This window comes from Anabrus simplex, chromosome 3, assembly GCF_040414725.1.
Source record: "Anabrus simplex isolate iqAnaSimp1 chromosome 3, ASM4041472v1, whole genome shotgun sequence".
Taxonomy (NCBI): Eukaryota; Metazoa; Arthropoda; class Insecta; order Orthoptera; family Tettigoniidae; genus Anabrus; species Anabrus simplex.
Genome location: NC_090267.1, coordinates 115,494,542 through 115,515,459, shown reverse-complemented (window position 1 = coordinate 115,515,459; position 20,918 = coordinate 115,494,542). Strand labels below are relative to the sequence as shown.

The window sequence follows — 20,918 nt, the reverse complement described above, 5'->3', positions numbered from 1 at the left end:
TTTAAAATTTAACAAGGTTATATTTTCTTTTCAAAATTAGGTAACAACAAATAGAACAGGTACTTAGTAGCCGAAATACAACTTGAAATGTACAATTACAGGGATTAAAGAATTTGGGCTTCGAGCCCTGAAAACACAATTCTTGAGCAACTAGCTCAACTTTACGATATACCAATTTCAACAAAAGGGGCAGAAGACCCCAATCAAACCCTGGAGCCCTTGCTCCAAATTACACAGCAAAGCCTCCTCGAGGCATACAACTCTCAGTCTTAGAAAAGAGCCACTCGCTCTTAAAGTTAAGCCTCTCCCAGGCCACACCAAACTCAACTTTCAAGTTGTCCTCAAAGGACATATACACAGGGGTAAAATACCCAACCTACTGAGGTCTATTAGGTGAGAAAAGATTAATACATGACCTCTAAAATACAACTTGAGAGGAGGCGAACTTGCACTCCTAATACACTTTGTTTTTAAAACCTATTCTGGCTCTGGGCCACTAACGCAGGGGCTAATCCCATACTACAGAGGTGACTTAGAGAAGAACACTTTACATTACATAAACGAAGAATAGTTTGAGAAAATAAGTTCACCTCAAAACAAATGTGAGTGGGAGCTCGAGAGGGTTAGCACTCTCTATCCCAATATGTAGCTTTACAAAAAAAGATGAAAAGAGTAATTACATTTTAGGAAAAGGTTACATGATGGAAATGCTTCGAACCCGCCGCGAGTGTTAAACTGCCGACCTAGCAAGAAAAGAAGTAATTAATAGGCCATTACCTGGTGTTGAACGGCTGAAGAAGAAAGAGGCGCTTCCCGCCTCCTGCTATGTACTTAATACACTGAAAGATGGAACAGAAATGGCCCGGAGACCCCAAAATCAGCAGTTTATATCCTCTCGCGGAAGTTTCTAGGCGTTAGGGGAAAGAAAACACCCTCCCACAAAATCTTTATTGGTTCGGGAAAAGAAACCCCTACATAGAGGAAAAAGAAACACATTATTGGTGGAAAATTAATTAAAGAAATTCGGGATTGGCTAGATCCAAACTAAGGGGAAAAAGAGGGGTATACAGCCAACTTAAACAATGACAGAAGGAAATTTAACAAAGAACAAACTCTTGAAATAAAAATTTCTCCAACAAAATAGTTCTTTAACTCCGCACTAGGTCGCACTATTGTTGATCTTCAGTAGTGTCCTCTAGAAGAGAAAGTTCACACTTCTTACTTCAAGCGAAACAAAAACACATCAAAAGTGACACAGTTCAAAAACTCAAAATTTTCCACGTGGTGACATCTTCTGAGAAAGTAGAGAATTAATAGAATAGATAAAGTTCAACCTTCCTCCAGAAGAGGAGTTTCAACTGGCGCAACTTTTAAATAAACAGAGTAGAGGTGTACCGCCCGGTACAGACCTCCCCCCCCAAAAGTTCCTCCAGGGGTGACACATGAAATCAGTTTGAAACAAAGTCCAAGTAATGATGTTGATACGAAGATAGATAGCAGAAGCATTTACAAGATTTCTTAATTCAGTTTCAAAATATTGTTGTTGCAGGTGAATGAAAGTCTTTCTGTTGTAGTAGTTGAATTTCTGAAGATAAACCTTTAATGCTTAAAAGTGAAGAAAAGTTTTGCAATGTCCACCAAATATTGTTTTTAAATTCCCAAATGTAGTTATCTCTTATAGTAACTGTCCATGTAGTTGATGTTGATGAAGTTGGATGGCCGGACCGGCCGTTGCAGCTTGCGTCCAACGGAGGCCGCTCGGACCCCTCAAGTACCCTGAGATACCGCTCGCCCGCACTATGAGGGGAGCAGAGGTGTTGAAGTACGCCGCGCCCGCGGTGAACAGATACAGGCTGCGGGCATGTAGCAGGACGTGCGCCGCACATCAGCCTTGGCCGGGGGGAGAGCTCCGGCTCGCCGTGCACATGTCGTCCTCGCTGGAGAGGAGGGGGCCCATCCCCCTCCCCAGTCGCTGCACGGCGCTGCGCGGCTGCGGGGGCGCTGAAACATTAAAGCTAGGCGGCAGAATTGTGTTGGACAATCATTTCCTTTGAGGGTACAGGCTTGTAGAGAGAGTGAGGGGCCAGCGGCGTGCAGATATTCATGGTATTCATTAAGCCACTGTGTAGAGTGGAGCAGGAGACGGGAGCGTGGTAATGGCCGTGGCAAAGACAGGATGGCAGTTTAATGGGTCGGGGCAGGTTTCACAAACATGCTTACATAAGAAACAAAATCCTATAGAAGGGGCAGAATGCCTTAAAAGTGAAACTCAAAAAAAAAAAAAAATATAACCTTCATATCCTTTCAAAATAATATGAAGCAAGTTAACACAGAAATTACACCGGTTTCACCTGGGACAGGTGAACCCTAAATATCCTCTCGGTGGCTGGATTACTTAGCAATAAGGTAACCGGCGTAAGAAAATCGAGAATGATACACGGCCCATGAAATCTGGGGGCAAGCTTGCCCGCGGGAACAAAATTTTTGACCATAACCTGGTCACCTACCTTCAAGGTGGTGGGTCTCCGTCCACGATCATACCTTTCCCTAACCTTTTCATGAGATACTTTAAGATTGGCTTTAGCCTTCTTCCAAAGATCTTTAATGTTATCCGGATCTATTGTCTCGGGCAGAATGTCATTCAGAGACCAGAGGTTAGAGAGCGGCGTGTTGGGAACGAACTTAAACATCAAAGAAGCTGGAGTAAATTTGTGAGATTCATGAACCGCCGAATTCAAAGCAAAAGCTAACCAATGCAGGGACGTGTCCCACCTAGAATGATCTTCATGATGATAGGCAATAAGTGCGGACCTGAGATTACGGTTAACCCGTTCAGCCAGAGATGGTTGAGGGTAATAAGCAGATGTAGTTACATGAGAGATGGACAAGTCAAAACAGAATTTACGAAACAGATTTGATGTAAAAGCTTTAGCATTATCAGATACAATATATTGACACGGACCAAAAGAAGCAAAAATAGAATTTAAGCAAGTAATGGTTGACTGAGCGGTAGCCAGCTTAGTCGGAAATAACCAGGAAAATCTTGTAAAACCATCTACACACACAAGGATGAACTTGTTGGCATTGCCCTTTGACTGGGGGAAGGAACCCACATAATCAATATACAGGCGTTCCATAGGGCGCGACGCTTGATGAGAAGACAAAAGGCCTACTTTAGTGGACATGGTGGGTTTACTGAGCAAACAAGATTTACAAGCTTTTACAAGTTCACGGATTTCACCGTCCATACCTTTCCAGATGAACATTTCACGAATCTTTTCACGAGTTTTAAAGATACCCAGATGCCCCCCCAATGGGGTCTCATGATAGTATTTGAAGATCATAGGTACAAGAACCGCTGGAACAACAACTTTCATCAACTTATCATGCCTCGAAGGGCAACATAGAACACCATTCCTCAGAACATAAGGGACAGCATGTTCCCCAGAAGAAAGGGTTTCCATTATAGGAGCCAGCGTCGGATCTTCACGTTGGTATTTCTCAATATCCCTAAAAAGCATGGGAGCATCTGTTAGGATGGCATTAACCTCGGATAGTATGGACTCGGAAGGTGATGAACTGTCGACCGGTTCATGGGTCTCGACCTCGTTTGAAAACATACGGCTGAGTCCATCAGCCACAACATTTTCGGTACCTCTGATATGCCGTACCTCAAATTGGAAAGCAGAAATACGGATGGCCCAACGGGCTATACGACCAGTACGACGCGGCCTACCTAAGACCCAGCTTAAGGCTTGATTATCTGTCTCCAGGTCGAATTTGACATGTTCCAGATAGAGACGGAACTTTTCTAAGGCGAATAAGACTGCCAACCCTTCGAGCTCATAGATGGAATACTTGGCTTCTTGAGCCGATAGAGTCCTAGATGCATAGGCGATGGGACGCCTCCCTAGTTCAGTCTCTTGAAGAAGGACTGCAGCTACAGCTGACGACGACGCGTCCGTTTGGACGATGAATTTCTTCGAGAAATCAGGCATAGCAAGTACAGGGGCATTACAGAGAGCTAATTTAAGATCTTCGAAAGCGGCTTGTTGAGAAGGTCCCCACTCGAATTTGATGCCTTTCCTACGAAGAAGGTTTAAGGGCGCCGCTCTATTAGCGAAGTTAGGAATAAACTTCCTGAAGAAATTCACCATACCAATGAATCTAGCGATACCTTTGATGTCCTTAGGAGGTTTAAAATCACGGATGGCCTGTGTTCTAGAATGATCGACAGCTACCCCATCGGGTGACACAATATGCCCTAGGAATGACATAGAGGGCTTAGCAAAGGCAACCTTGGACAACTTGACAGTTAACCCAGCCTTACGAAGGCGATTCAGAACTTCTCGCAGATGATCTAGATGTTCTTCAAAAGTCTCGGAAAATACGACGACATCATCCAAGTAGTGATATAAGTACTCAAATTTGATGTCGGAGAAGACCCTATCTAGTAGCCTAGTGAGCACAGCTGCCCCCGTGGGGAGCCCGAAAGGCACGCGGTTGTATTCATATAAATTCCAGTCCGTGGCAAACGCTGTAAGATGTTTAGACTCCTCGGCAAGGGGAATTTGATTATAGGCCTGATTCAAGTCCAAGATAGAGAAGAACTTGGCCTTTCGAAACCATGAAAAGCAAGAATGAAGGTCGGGAAGGGGCACAGATTGCAACACCACCTTCCGATTGAGAGCCCTGTAATCAATGACAGGCCTGAAGCCTCCTTGGGGTTTCGGGACTAGAAAAATAGGCGAAGAATACGCTGACTTAGAGGGCCTAATAATACCATCCTTCAACATCTGATCGATGATTTCTTTCAGAGCCTTCATTTTAGGTGGAGATAGCCTATACGGTGGAAAACGGACCGGAATCGAATCCGTAACCTCAATTTTGTATTCAATAAGGTCAGTAACACCAAGAGTATCAGAGAACACCTCGGGAAACGACTGACACAGTTTGCGAATACTATCAGCCTGCTCCTCAGGTAGATGTCTAAGGTCTAACAACATCTCATCCTGGGTAGGCGCAATAGATGAACATGATACAGAATTACACTTTAACAAGGGAATTCTACAATTGGACGCAAATTTGAATGTGCACGACCTACTCTGGAGATCGAGCACAAGACCAGTGTGAGAAATGAAGTCCGCTCCCAATATGATGGGGCAAGACAAACGCTTGGCCACAAACAATTTGATCTTCCATGTAAATTTAAAAACCCGAATTTTGACATGTAAGGAACCTAGAATTTCTAATGGAGATGAATTAGCCGAAACATATTTAACAGGAGATGAGTCATAGTCAGGGAGTTTACAAACAGATTTCAATTTAGAATACCAATCAGCCGAAATAATGGAACAAACACTGCCTGAATCTAAGAGAGCTGTTATAGGCTCGTTATTTAACTCAATCTTAAGAAAAGGAACAGGTGCGGGGGTATCCGCCGCAATCCTAAGACACTCTTTAGGGCATTCAAAAGATGAATTTGAAGGCTGGTCGTTCTCTGCATTTACAACCTGTTTACTAGGGGCTGAGTCTCGGGAAGATGGATTAGTCGGCTCAGCCGACGCCACTAGTCACTTTTTATTATTGGCATAGCTGGAATTTGCACCAGAAGTTGAGCAGGAGGGGGTGCTATTTGAGTTTGGGCAATTCTTGGCGATATGTGAGAAGGCCCCACACTTAAAACAGCCTTGTGATGACCCTGCTCCATTCCTTGTCCCACTTGACTTGATCAGAGGACACTTATTCCGCAGATGGTCAGGCGACCCGCAAGCATAACATTTACGGGGATTGACTGGTCGGCGAGGTGGAGGCCGAGTGTTACTAAAGGAAGGCGGGGGTTCTTTCGCGACACGCAAAGAATCGGCGTATCTAACTCCTTCCGCTGAGACTGCCAATGCTTCAAGTTCCGAGAACGTTTGCGGGCACGCCGCGAAACACAAATATGACCTATAGGATGGTGAAATACCTTCCACAATAGCTTGTACAATTTGATCCTCAGGGAAGTGAAGAGCAAACACCCTAGTATAAAACTTAATATCTTGGATGAAGTCTGCCAGGTTTTCATCCAAGCGCTGTACCCGATAATAGTATTTCTGAATAAGGGAGGACCTGGCCCTAGCCGGGATGAAGTTAGCTAGCAAATGGGCATGGAAATCCTCAATAGAAGATTGCTCGGCAATGGCTCTAACTATTTTGTCAGATAGAACACCAATAGCATAAGGATAGATAATTTGCAAAATTTGACATGGGGAAAGAGAAAACACAAGGGCATGATCCTGAAATTCCACTAGAAATCTTAAAAATGAAATTACGTCACTGGTGGTATTAACGGAAAATTTGGATATACCTCTGAGCAACATTGCCAATGGATGAGGCAAGCTGCTAAACCCGGGCGACATAGTAGGTAAAGGTTTCAATGGCAAGGAAGTTAATTCAGCACGTACATTGTTCAACGATGTGCAGCGTTCAGACTCGTTGTCCAATGGGGCAGAGATAGTTTGAGCAGCAACGGTTATCCTATTGCCTTCTCCCTTAGCAGGTTCTTCCTCACTACTTACATTCACTATGGTGGGCTGATCAGATTTGGGAGGAACTTCCCCAGTTAACAATTGAGTGACTTTACTAGACAATTCAGAGATAGTTTCAAGGAGCGTATTAGCTTGCTTCCTCTGAACGTCATTCACCTTCAGAGACAACAGATCATTAACTCTATTTGAAAAGTGATATAATCTGCCTTGCACACGCTTAATTTGGTTAGGAGACGGATCATTTTCATCAAAAAAAATAACTACGGAAGCTAGCCCAGTAATATTCTCCGTGATCGTGGAAAGAGAGTCGTCAATTTCTTTCTCTCCCAAATTGGGGATGGAAATGGGCAAATCAAGGGACTCTCTAAGCTTGTTAGTGTCTATTGCAACCGTGCCTCCAGATTGAACGTTTCTGATAGTTAACTCGTATATCAACTCCTCTTTGCGCAAGTAGTTAAGGAGGAGAACATCGCGAGGGCCGGGCATGATGACAGAACAATTTTGAAAAACTCAAAAAATTCCAGCAACTGAGAAAATTGTTAGAGTTCGAATCAAAGCAATGTTTAGCCGACAAAAGGGGCTAAATTGAGACCCATTCAACCACGCTCTGCTACCACTTGTTACCGAGTTTTGTGGTAGTTAAGCATGAAAGAAGGTGCTGGGTGGTGAATAGGTCTCAAGCTACTAAAGAGAAATTAAATTTTAAAATTTAACAAGGTTATATTTTCTTTTCAAAATTAGGTAACAACAAATAGAACAGGTACTTAGTAGCCGAAATACAACTTGAAATGTACAATTACAGGGATTAAAGAATTTGGGCTTCGAGCCCTGAAAACACAATTCTTGAGCAACTAGCTCAACTTTACGATATACCAATTTCAACAAAAGGGGCAGAAGACCCCAATCAAACCCTGGAGCCCTTGCTCCAAATTACACAGCAAAGCCTCCTCGAGGCATACAACTCTCAGTCTTAGAAAAGAGCCACTCGCTCTTAAAGTTAAGCCTCTCCCAGGCCACACCAAACTCAACTTTCAAGTTGTCCTCAAAGGACATATACACAGGGGTAAAATACCCAACCTACTGAGGTCTATTAGGTGAGAAAAGATTAATACATGACCTCTAAAATACAACTTGAGAGGAGGCGAACTTGCACTCCTAATACACTTTGTTTTTAAAACCTATTCTGGCTCTGGGCCACTAACGCAGGGGCTAATCCCATACTACAGAGGTGACTTAGAGAAGAACACTTTACATTACATAAACGAAGAATAGTTTGAGAAAATAAGTTCACCTCAAAACAAATGTGAGTGGGAGCTCGAGAGGGTTAGCACTCTCTATCCCAATATGTAGCTTTACAAAAAAAGATGAAAAGAGTAATTACATTTTAGGAAAAGGTTACATGATGGAAATGCTTCGAACCCGCCGCGAGTGTTAAACTGCCGACCTAGCAAGAAAAGAAGTAATTAATAGGCCATTACCTGGTGTTGAACGGCTGAAGAAGAAAGAGGCGCTTCCCGCCTCCTGCTATGTACTTAATACACTGAAAGATGGAACAGAAATGGCCCGGAGACCCCAAAATCAGCAGTTTATATCCTCTCGCGGAAGTTTCTAGGCGTTAGGGGAAAGAAAACACCCTCCCACAAAATCTTTATTGGTTCGGGAAAAGAAACCCCTACATAGAGGAAAAAGAAACACATTATTGGTGGAAAATTAATTAAAGAAATTCGGGATTGGCTAGATCCAAACTAAGGGGAAAAAGAGGGGTATACAGCCAACTTAAACAATGACAGAAGGAAATTTAACAAAGAACAAACTCTTGAAATAAAAATTTCTCCAACAAAATAGTTCTTTAACTCCGCACTAGGTCGCACTATTGTTGATCTTCAGTAGTGTCCTCTAGAAGAGAAAGTTCACACTTCTTACTTCAAGCGAAACAAAAACACATCAAAAGTGACACAGTTCAAAAACTCAAAATTTTCCACGTGGTGACATCTTCTGAGAAAGTAGAGAATTAATAGAATAGATAAAGTTCAACCTTCCTCCAGAAGAGGAGTTTCAACTGGCGCAACTTTTAAATAAACAGAGTAGAGGTGTACCGCCCGGTACAATTATTATTATTATTATTATTATTATTATTATTATTATTATTATTATTATTATTATTATTATTATTAAAATTTTGTTGTATCTTTACCAGTCACGTTATTCAATTGCAAATAAGTAACTCAGGTAAACAATTTAACTGATATTTTGAAAAGTTGAAATACACAACTTTTTGAAAAATACCCAAACTTATTATTTTTGTTATCCTTTGTGAACAATATTCTCTCCAAAGTTCTCAACAAATTTGATGCAGATTTAAATAATCAAATCTTTGCTGCCATGTACATTAAAACTACAGCATATGGGTGAGTCAAATATGAACAGTACGTTTGAAAATGGGACGATACACTTTAACACTCATTAATGCAGCAACTGTGGACAGCTGGCTGGAATCCTTAGGTGTACTTTACACTGCTTTCCTTATTATGATGAATGAATAGGTGGTGCATGTGTCTGTTTGTGCAACACATATTTATTCAGTTTTCAAGATGTGAAGATATTAAACCCACAGAAATCTCAGATTGTATGTGCAGTTTGGTACTTTCATGAAAGTTAGGCAATAACTTCTAACTCCAGTCATGCATGTTGTACCAGAATCAATATTATGTGGCTGAACATTTTTGAGAATTCAAAACCTTCTTCATAAGGACACACAAATAGGTGTTCATGAAATAAGTGCAGGAAGTAGTAAACGTTACAGAAGTGTGACATTGATAAGTAAGTAATGCACTTCAAAGTGGGTGGCAAGAAATTTGAATGCAAATCAGAAAGTTCTAGGAGCTGAAATTTCTCCAAAGTTAGTGGATTACTTCAAATCCAAAGAAGATTTCTTTATTTGCACATTCTGTCATGATGAACATGGAACAAACAGGTCAAGTGTAGAGTTGTATACAAAAGGGGAAATAATGCAGTGAAGGCCTCCTGGCAAGGTTTCTATGACTGCCTTTTAGAGTGTTGATTTTCTACTTGAATGACAAACTGTCAATGCTTTGTAATTCTGTGAATCCTTGGGTTAAGTTAGAGAGAGCTTTTGTTCCCAAAGATGCAAAATTCTGATCTGCAGTATCCTGTTCCTTCACAGTAATGCTAAACCCCTCACTGCTGTTGCCACAAAAGCCAACAGATGAAATGCACTGAACAGCTGTAGGTTATCCTCCCTTATAGTCCAAATTTGTCAACACGAGACTACCATTTGTTTATACCCTTGAAAAAAAAAAGACTTGCATGGAAAGAAATTTTCCATTTAGGAAGAGATATTAAACTTATGGCTGTTTATCTACACAGTTTTTAAATAAAAAAAGAATCAAGGAAAATGTAGAAAAGGTGTAGGTATTAGTGGGGGCTGTGTAGAAAAATAAGTTTTGTGTCTGTTCTGATGTACAATATTTATGTTTATGGGTTGATTGAGAACTGATGACATATGCAAGAAAAGTAAGATCGCGTATCTTGTTTTTGTCATGGGGAATATCGAGCGAGTGGCTGCATGGTTTGGGTCATATAATGGTCAGCTTGCATTTGCGAGACAGTGGGTTCAAACTCAACTCTCGACACCCCTGAAGATAATTTTCTGTGGTTTCCCATTTTCACACCAGGCAATCCATGTACCTTAAGGCCATGGATACTTCCTTCCTTTTTTTTATTTTTAAATGCTATTTATTCGGGGCATCGACATAAGATCATCATTTGCCCCTACTTTGCACCGTATGTTGTGAACCTGCATGTATTTGGAAATGGCGGAAGTGTAAAGTGTTGAATGTGAGGAAAGAAACATTAAGGACAACACAAACACCCAGTCCCCAGGCCAGGGATATTAATCATTTACAATTAAAAACCCCTGACCCAGCCGGGAATCAAAACCGGGGCCACCGGGTGACAGGCGGTGCTTCCCTTCCTACTCCCAGCCTTCTCCTGTTCCATCGTCGGCAGAAGACCTATTGGGGTCAGTGCAATGTAAAGCAAATTGTGAAAAATGGCAAGGATTGACAAATAAAACCTTCTAAAGCTAATTTTAAAAGGCCAAAGTTTAAGTCAGTGTGGCCGAGATTGAAGTCAGCATTCGTGGATGAGGAACTTACGAGACTGGTCAGGACTGAATTTTTATGCCCTCTGAGAAAAGTAAAGGACTGAACTAATTTCAACAAGATTCTGGCCAACCTTAATAATAATAATAATAATAATAATAATAATAATAATAATAATAATAATAAGGAGAAGAAGAAGAAGAATACGAACCTGATGGAGAGTTTTCGTAAAGTTATTCCTATTTCAATCCTCATGTTTTCTGAACTCAAATTATTTTCTAGTACAGTATTTTCATAAATGATGTACTTTATAACAATCTTTGTAGAAGGTTGCAAATTCATTATCCTGCTTTTATTCCTTTAAATGAACATTTTCAAGAGAATGGTACAGTACATTCAGCAGTATTTTTTCACTCTTTCAGTCTTTTAAATGCATTTTGATGACTCAGTTCTTGATTTACTGAATTTTTAATCTTACAGTACATAATAGGAATTCTACAAATATATATCTATAATTGGCTCATTTCAGGCATGCGTATTCGGTGCTTGATGTGCGAGATGTTTTGGGTAACCGACTATTGCGGCTGAGGAATCCTTGGGGACATTATTCATGGAAGGGAGACTGGTCAGATGACTCCCCAATTTGGACTCCTCAGCTGCGAGAAATGCTCATGCCCCATGGTGCTTCAGATGGTGTCTTCTGGATCTCTTTTGAAGATGTTCTGAAGTAGGTAACATTGTCTTTGGAATATTGTCTGCTTTGTGATGAACTTGCTGTTGTACCCAGTGTCAACAGATTAATATTTTGTACAGTTGTTCCTGAAATGCCATCCAGGTGAGATGAAAGGCAGGAGAAGAGACAAAGCTCATCTCAGTTAACCACTCAACGTGGAGTGCCGTACACTGCACGCAGACTGTCCAATGCTCTCTGTCGTGGAATGACGTATATTGCACGCATGTAGCAGCTTCTGATTTGTGCTTCTATGTAGCGAATATTTCTTGAACTAATACAAATGTAGTAAGATATATCTATAGACAAAGCATCGATCTTTCATTTGATGTGTATATCTATCGAGTATTTATCGATTACATATGATGTATCGTGTCTGAAAAACCAACAAGTTCTATTGTTGACATCATGGCAGCTAAGAGTTTTCTTGTGATCGCGAATATGAAAATTAACGATGTTTTACAGAATGATGATACGGAAAGTTTAGTTTCGTTAAGCAAGGACTATTATATAGAATTTGGGAGTGAATGTAGAGATCGTGACATTGATATTGCTTTTGATACACGGGAAAGTATCGGCCATAATGTTATTGATGGTGGGTTTGTGCGAGAAGAAATGGATAATTACAGAGGGCAAGGGAAAAATGTTTACGACAAATTATGTGTCTCATAATGCTCCAAATTACTGCTTATGTCCAGTGTGAAAAATTTTCAGTTGTTTTCTATTGTCGGGTTCTTAAAGAAGATATTATTATAGGCAGATATTTATGCTCAACATCACATGCGGTCAGGCAGTATGATATTTCCTTTCCGATCGAGGGTAAATGAATGTGTACCGATTACTGTGGAGGTAATGTATGTAGATTTTGCATTGTGAATGTTAATGAGCATAGTACAGAAACCTGTATTGAGATATTATTTCTCAAAAATCCGGTTACTAACTACTTCTTTCTGCCATATTTCGGGTCCATTTGAAAGCTCAGAAGATTCCTCCACTTCATTGACCTTACATAATTCCAGTAAATTTTGCTGTTTGTGTGTTTATGCACTAATAACATACTGACCATTTTGGTAAAATTCATTGTACCGCTTGTCGTTTACGCCCGATTAACTAAGAGCCTGCACTCATAGCGTGCTTGGTTCTATACTCCTTCTGCAGCACAGGGTAGCCAGGTAGTGAAAGTCGTCCCGCGCTGAGAGGTTAACAATCCTTGTGTTTAATAAAATAGAGCAGGAGTCCATTTTTTCAATACTGTTCAACACTCATAAATAGAATACATTTACATATTTATTATACATGTTTTGTCCCTGTGTGGGACATCCTCAGTTGTAAGAAGATTGAGTACAAAAAGTCCAAACTTTAAAAATACACAATAAAAGTAGTTTGCTAAAAATAGGGTTGTGACCTGCACTTATTGAAGGAACGCTATAGTAATCTATAATCTTCATTTCCGTATTGACGAATTGCACAATTAAAAATAGGAAAGAATTTCCACCAATCAATACTTGTTTATTGCTTATATTAAGCTACAGGACCGGTTTCGACCCCACATGCAAGGTCATCTTCAGCTGAACCATGAATACATATTTATATGATGAAGCTTTGATTAAATTGCATTGTCAAGGGAATGTCATATGATGATGTGCATTTAGTCACATACAAATGGGGCATGTCTTAACGTGATTTGGCATATGTCAGTATGTACAATATTGCAACTGTATGTCTAAATATTATGTTGAGGTCCTAAAATTAGTGTATAAAACATATCTTCACTTAAACTAACTTATATATATTTGTACAGGATAAAATACAATATATAAAAAACATTTCGTGCACATGAACAATCGTATCTTGCTTGTTGGTCAATTCATCAACTCTCGTATTTAAGTCCCATTTTCAGTTGTACACTCAGCTGCTGTTCTTGGAGTTTAAAAGATATGGTTGTAAAATTGCATGAGTAAAAGATTTAGTCTTCTTGTGGGATAAAACACTTTCCAATTTTTAAAAAAAATTTGCCAGATGTATGGATAAAATTGGAAAGTGTTTTATCCCACAAGAAGACTAAATCTTTTACTCATGCAATTTTACAACCATATCTTTTAAACTCCAAGAACAGCAGCTGAGTGTACAACTGAAAATGGGACTTAAATACGAGAGTTGATGAATTGACCAACAAGCAAGATACGATTGTTCATGTGCACGAAATGTTTTTTATATATTGTATTTTATCCTGTACATATATATATAAGTTAGTTTAAGTGAAGATATGTTTTATACACTAATTTTAGGACCTCAACATAATATTTAGACATACAGTTGCAATATTGTACATACTGACATATGCCAATTCACGTTAAGACATGCCCCATTTGTATGTGACTAAATGCACATCATCATATGACATTCCCTTGACAATACAATTTAATCAAAGCTTCATCATATAAATATGTATTCATGGTTCAGCTGAAGATGACCTTGCATGTGGGGTCGAAACCGGTCCTGTAGCTTAATATAAGCAATAAACAAGTATTGATTGGTGGAAATTCTTTCCTATTTTTAATTGTGTAATTCGTCAATACGGAAACGAAGATTATAGATTACGATACCGTAGCCAACCAGGCAAAACGGAACGCATATAGATTTCGAAACTTAAAGATCAAACTAACGAATGCGATTAAAAGCATTGATTTTCTGAAGGAATGTCTAAAGAATGACTTAACACCTAAATTCTTGAGAAGATATAACAATAAACACAGGCACACCATACAAACTCGTAATACGCAAAAAAGAACAAACAAAATCTGGCTGAAAGAAGAAATAAAGTTTTTATACCGTAAAAAACAACATCTCAACAACGAACTATACCGAATACATTTAAAGGCATCTAACGAGTTACCACACAGCTATTGGGATGATTTTCAGCAGATCACGGCGGAAAAAATAAGGAACTTAGCCATCAACAAACAGAATACACTAAATAAGAAATTAGAAGCACTTAAACAACCATCCAAACCAAACCCATAAACCGAAACTCCGAACACGAACTCTTCAACTTTTCCTAACGAAATCACTGAACACAAATTCCACCCACCTGTAAAAAATCTTACAAATACGACTTTCAACGAAATGGAAACTGTTATCTTGAGCAAGGGACCCAAGCACAATTGGGGTAACACATCAACCTTCCAGAACATTACAACCACTATCACCGAAATAGAAAACGCTGTACAGAAAATCCCACACGAGCTACGAGATGAAGTCAGATATGATATTAAAAAAAGGCTCCCACAATATATCGACAAAATTCACAGTAACTCCCAGAACAATAACTCTACTAATAAAGAACACATAAATAAACTCAAAGATAAAATAAAACAGAATAATCTACTGATAACGAAAGCCGACAAAGGCAATACCACAGTTATTATCGACAAAGACCAATACATATTAAAAACCAAAGAATGTTTTCAAGATAACACTTTCCTTATCAAACGCAAAGATCCTACTAATAACATACAAAGGAACCTCAAAATCTTATTAAAAAATACACACTTTCTTTTAACAGAAGTAGAATCCTCTAAACTTATAGTAATGAATCCTCAAATACCCACTGCTAAAGCTTATCCTAAGATACATAAAGAACATATTCCAATGAGACCTATTATTAACTACAGAGCAAGCCCAACCTATAAACTCTCGCAATTTATTCAAAGATTTCTCAAAAAGCACTACGTATTCTTAGCTAAAAAAACAGTACGGAACTCAATAGATTTTTGTAATAAAACAAAAGGATTAAAGATTGAACCATATCATAATCTCGCATCATTTGACATAGTAAACATGTACCCGAACATTCCCACAAAACAAACAATAGAAATCATTGAATCTAACCTAAAAAGCCACAGCAATCTAAGCACTTTAGAAATAGAAGAGTTCATTAAATTACTTAATTTTGCCATTAGCAACAACTACTTTAAATTTCATAATACTATCTATCAGCAACAGGGTTTACCGATGGGATCTCCCGCTTCTGGTATGATCGCCGAAATTTACATAGACTATTTAGAGCACACATACATCAACAAAATAGACAATATATCTTTTTGGTGCAGATTTGTTGATGACATCTTTGTCATCGTCGATAATAAGTCCACAAATGAAACTGATATATTAGATAAACTCAACACAATAGATTCCCATATAAAATTTACCATGGAAACCGAAAACAATCGCAATCTGAACTACCTGGACATAACGACAACTAGACATGATGACCACCTTTCTTACAGAATATACAGAAAACCCACGCAAACCTCAAATACAATTAAAATGGATTCCGTTCACCCCAATACACACAAAAGAGCAGCCTACTATAGCATGATACACAGAGCATTCAATATACCGTTAACAAAAGAAGATCTAAACAAAGAATTACAACTAATTCATGACATAGCTAAGAACAATGGATACAAGAAAGAAATGGTTAACAAAATCATTCACAAAATAAAATCCCAACCCAAAACCAAACTAACAAAAGTAGACGAATCCAAGAAAGATTACGCACTATTCACCTTCAATAATGCACACATATACCCCATAACCAACATTTTTAAAAAACATAACCTAAGAATAGCTTTCAAAACTACACACAATAGTACCAACATCATACACAACGTCAGAACAATCAATAGCAACAACAAATACAACCACTCAGGGGTATACCGTATCAAATGTAATAATTGCGAGACAAGCTATGTCGGACGCACCGGTAGAAACTTCCTAACCCGATATAACGAACACATAAATGCGGTAAAACACAATCATTTTTCCTCAATAGGACAACATGTCGCAGACTATAAACACAGTTTTACAAACATCGATAACGATGTGCAAATCCTAAACATAAACCCCAAAGGCCCCCTGCTCAACATAACAGAAGAATTTTACATTACTCTAGATCAGTACACCAATCCCAATTACAACATAAATGAAATCACAGAAAAAACTAACATCATCTTCAATACAGTTATCCCTGTCCTAAAAAACTCTTACCTTAAGTTAATTGACAAACAGAACACGACACGTAACAGAAAAACATCAAACAACACACCCAGCTCCACCCCTACCCCCACAACAACTCTCCCTACCCCTTCTTCCCTTCCCCTCACAGCAGCTAGTATGAGCCCAAGAAGAACACGAAGTAGTACATTACAAGCTCGCACGTCAAACGCAACTCGGCTACACCAACAATAGTAAGTACATATTCAAATTTACACACATAACCTTTAGACATTCCTCCAACATAATATCTCTCATAGCTCAATCTTATCTTCCACAGATAAACATAACACCATTGCACAACTACAAATGGGAAAGGAGCCATTACTTTGAACCCAATTTTACGGACGCCACAGGACAACAAGATTTGATTCTAACATAAGGCAACATACATAGCAGAGCTGAACATATTTTAGCCGAATTTTATCCATACATCTGGCAAATTTTTTTAAAATTGGAAAGTGTTTTATCCCACAAGAAGACTAAATCTTTTACTCATGCAATTTTACAACCATATCTTTTAAACTCCAAGAACAGCAGCTGAGTGTACAACTGAAAATGGGACTTAAATACGAGAGTTGATGAATTGACCAACAAGCAAGATACGATTGTTCATGTGCACGAAATGTTTTTTATATATTGTATTTTATCCTGTACATATATATATAAGTTAGTTTAAGTGAAGATATGTTTTATACACTGATTTTAGGACCTCAACATAATATTTTAGACGTACAGTTGCAATATTGTACATACTGACATATGCCAATTCACGTTAAGACATGCCCCACTTGTATGTGACTAAATGCACATCATCATATGACATTCCCTTGACAATGCAATTTAATCAAAGCTTCATCATATAAATATGTATTCATGGTTCAGCTGAAGATGACCTTGCATGTGGGGTCAAAACCGGTCCTGTAGCTTAATATAAGCAATAAACAAGTATTGATTGGTGGAAATTCTTTCCTATTTTTAATTGGAACGCTATAGTTCAAAATGCATCTGATGTTAGATAGGAATCCAAATGTGTCGGATTGTACTGTCCCAAAAAAAAACATAACACTTGATGTCAAAAAGGTGTGCAGGAAAGAGTAAAATTGGTCAACACATTAAAATAGAAGGAATGTCATTAACTCTTGCATCCTTAAAATTAAGTGAAATATGGTTAAAATATCACAAGAATAACATGTTCCTTTTACATGTTGACATTAGATCACTTTAAGCTTCCTGAAGTCTGGAGAACTACTCTCTAATTTGAGACAGTGATGATTCTAATAAAACAATAGCATGAATGGAGCAAATCAGTGAAGAGAAGTTGTTATCTTTATAAAGGAGGAGTCTAAAAGATGTCTTCCTCAGTATTTCTTTCTTTTTATTTATCCTAACAGCACTCTAATTTCTCTTCTTCTCTGTTTCCTTTCTTAGACTCCACCAGAATGCATAACTATAGGTTAGGATTTGAACTGCATGCATTTATACTAAACAATGTAGCACTGCAAGCTGAGCTTGTCAAATTCTTAATATGCCATAACAACTCGGAATGACTACAGCTTTTCAAGTGATGCAGTTGGATTAAAGATTAATGTATGATGCATATTAATACCTAGAATGATGTATTAGGCTGAGAGCTGGTTTATGGCAAAGAAGGATGAAATATGGTCTCTAGAAGCAGAAATAACATTTCTGGAAAGTATGTTACAGAAGACAAGGAAAGAGAGTGGGAAATGAAAATTGTTGGAATGAAATAAAGATAGAAAGAATGTGGTTGATGAATTTGAAGAAAATGATCTGGTATGGTTTGGATATATTAAATGTTTGGATGAAAAAGAATGCCAGAACAAGCTATGGTATTACAAAGGAAAGGTAGTCTTATGAAGTTTAGGATAGGATGGATAGACAAACGGACTGACTGACTGATTTTGTTAAGAAAATGGGCCTGGAATGCAACTCGGTGGTGGTTGATAGTGGAGAGATAAGAGTAAAATGGGCCTTCATTGGGCTCATGATTTCTGAGAAATTAGTGTGTCAACCAGAGAGCTCTAGCTGATTCTGGTAAAACTTCCACTTGTACTAGCCTCTTCTATCTCATCTTCTCTTGGTCAATTCTTATTCTCTTCTGATGCAAACTTGAAATGATCTACCATAATAGCTGAAAACCTCATTTGATTTATATGCAGTCGTGAAAACTAATAGCACACTGTAGCTGAGATCCTAGCCAACAGAAAAATGGCAAGGTCACTGTTGCTCAATCAATCGAGCATCGGTCGCAATAGTCATAGGTACTGGGTTCAGGCCTCAACAGTGTCTGGATGGGCATTTTTTATTCTGTACTTAAAAGGAGCAATTCACATTAAAAATGAATTTTTAACTGAACATCAGAAATGAGAGGGAATTCGATTTGAAACAAACTATTTTTGTCCTGATCTATTTGATGCAATAATTGCATAGTTATTCAGGTATTTCTCCAAAGCCGCTGACATCACTAGCGGTAAGGCTGAGTCAGGCATTAGTGTTTCAACCTTCTTGCATATGCAAGTGTTCTTTCTATTTCTGTTATGTTAGTAGGAGAGAAGTGTGCTGCTGACACAGTTGTTGATTACTTATCATGTCTTCTAGATGCAAACCATATAAATTTGAGCTCAATGCAAGTGAAAGTTGAAAATCAAAAACTACTTCCTAGAATGGGAGCAGAATAAAGTATAATTTAAAATGGCATGAGTGTAGGTTATGAGTTAATAAGTCTACCAATGATGAAAGTGTGTGTTGCCATGAATTGAAGTGATAATAAGTTGTTTTTTTTTTTTTTTTTTCAAATTGCTTTACGTCGCACCGACACAGATAGGTCTTATGGCGACGATATGATAAGATTCGGGAAAGTGCGGACTGTATTAAATTACATAATAATTTTTAAGCTATAATCTTGAATCTCGATATGTTGAACATTCTAAAGGGTCATTATGCATACAACTACAAGTCACAAGACCAGTTAAAGAAAACTACATGCTCTACATGGAGATTCATTGCACACAGACAATTTATAGAATGGACCAATTCTTGGAATATGCTGGGTAAAAATATTTAATATATATATTGTACCAGGAAAAGTTGTGGGCCAAGGGCATGAGTAGGACCTCAGGGAGTGGAACTGGGTTTTGGAGCCGATACAGAGAAGGATAGTCTCGCAGAGCGAATAATAGATGGTAAATAATTTTTTTTCTTAAAACGATTTATTAATTTTTTACCCTGCGGTATGACTATTGACTCAAATTTTGCATAGAAATTAAATGTCGAAAATAATCTCCTTAAAAAAATGGCATAAATATCATTGGTTTCAAAGTCTTTCATATGTGGGAATTTCCACCTAAAGTCTTTTTAAACCTAAGCACACTTTTATAATGAGAAATTATCAAAGTTTTCAGTTCTCAGTTCGTCAATCTCGATATATAGCACACTTGAAAGCCTACAGTCTTTCTACTGAAATTAAATTTATCACTTTTGAGAAATTATGAAAATTGTTCACACGCGACACTGAAGTTTCACTGTTCAAAATAAATGAAAAGGTTTAGTCAGTTTGTTACTCACTTATGACAAGAACTGTTGCTACCAAATGTCGAAAGATGGACGTCTGGAATGTTCCATGTAGAATCAGGATTGGCGATGTTGACGTTCCCAATGAGGTGATGACGGCTGGAACTGGATCACGTTGAGTTGTAGCTTGTTCGGGTGATTTTCGCACACGAAAATGGCGTATGAAGAATCACAGTCCTTTCTGTACGAAATGCTATTTACAGTCGTTATTGAAACGTTCATAATCACACAGTTCACATAAAAAAAAAAAAGAAAGTAAGTCGATAAGCACAGTCTTTGAACACAGTCTGAAGTTGCTAGGGATTATTTTCTGCTAATCCTGTTACTATAATGTTATATTAACACAGAAAAGTTCTCACTTTTTCACTCAAATTACTACTGTGAGTCTTATGTTGGTATGACGTGAATATGAGTTCTGGTAATTCTAAGTATTAGGCTCAGTAAAAGTTCAATGTTACTTGAAGTTACCTAAGTCCACACGTAATGAAATAGTTAATATTTGTACTCCAATAAGTTCACTCGCGTTACAGTCTTAAACGTCTTTAGGATTATATTGTAATCGCAACGCAGTATACTAACTGCAGTGCGACGTCCTTTAATAATTCTATCGGTGATAGAATTTCGCGTTCCGGAGATACGACGGAAAGTACTTCTACCGTGACTGCGCGTACATACTGTACGCGGGCCGGTCTCTTCGCTATCTCACTCACACAGCTGTTTGCTTGTCCTTGTACTAGTTTGCGGGCTGTCTGGCCTTGACATATATAGATACCAGCGCAGGGAGGGGTGGCGGCTCTCTCGGCCTTGTGACCATGATTACGTAATTTCGTTGAGACTTTAAATTATTATAACTCAACAACCGTTTGATGAATTAATTTGAAA

The 20,918-nt window shown here is 38.5% G+C and overlaps 1 protein-coding gene across 1 annotated transcript in view; it reads left to right on the top strand.

The window, feature by feature from the left end:
- LOC136866679 (calpain-D) overlaps positions 1 to 20,918 on the top strand; it is a 137,578-nt gene that overhangs the window by 69,125 nt on the left and 47,535 nt on the right. The window contains exon 7 of the mRNA XM_067143793.2: positions 11,184 to 11,381. Coding sequence (XP_066999894.2) covers positions 11,184 to 11,381 — 198 coding nt within the window. The remainder of the gene's footprint in view (positions 1 to 11,183; positions 11,382 to 20,918) is intronic.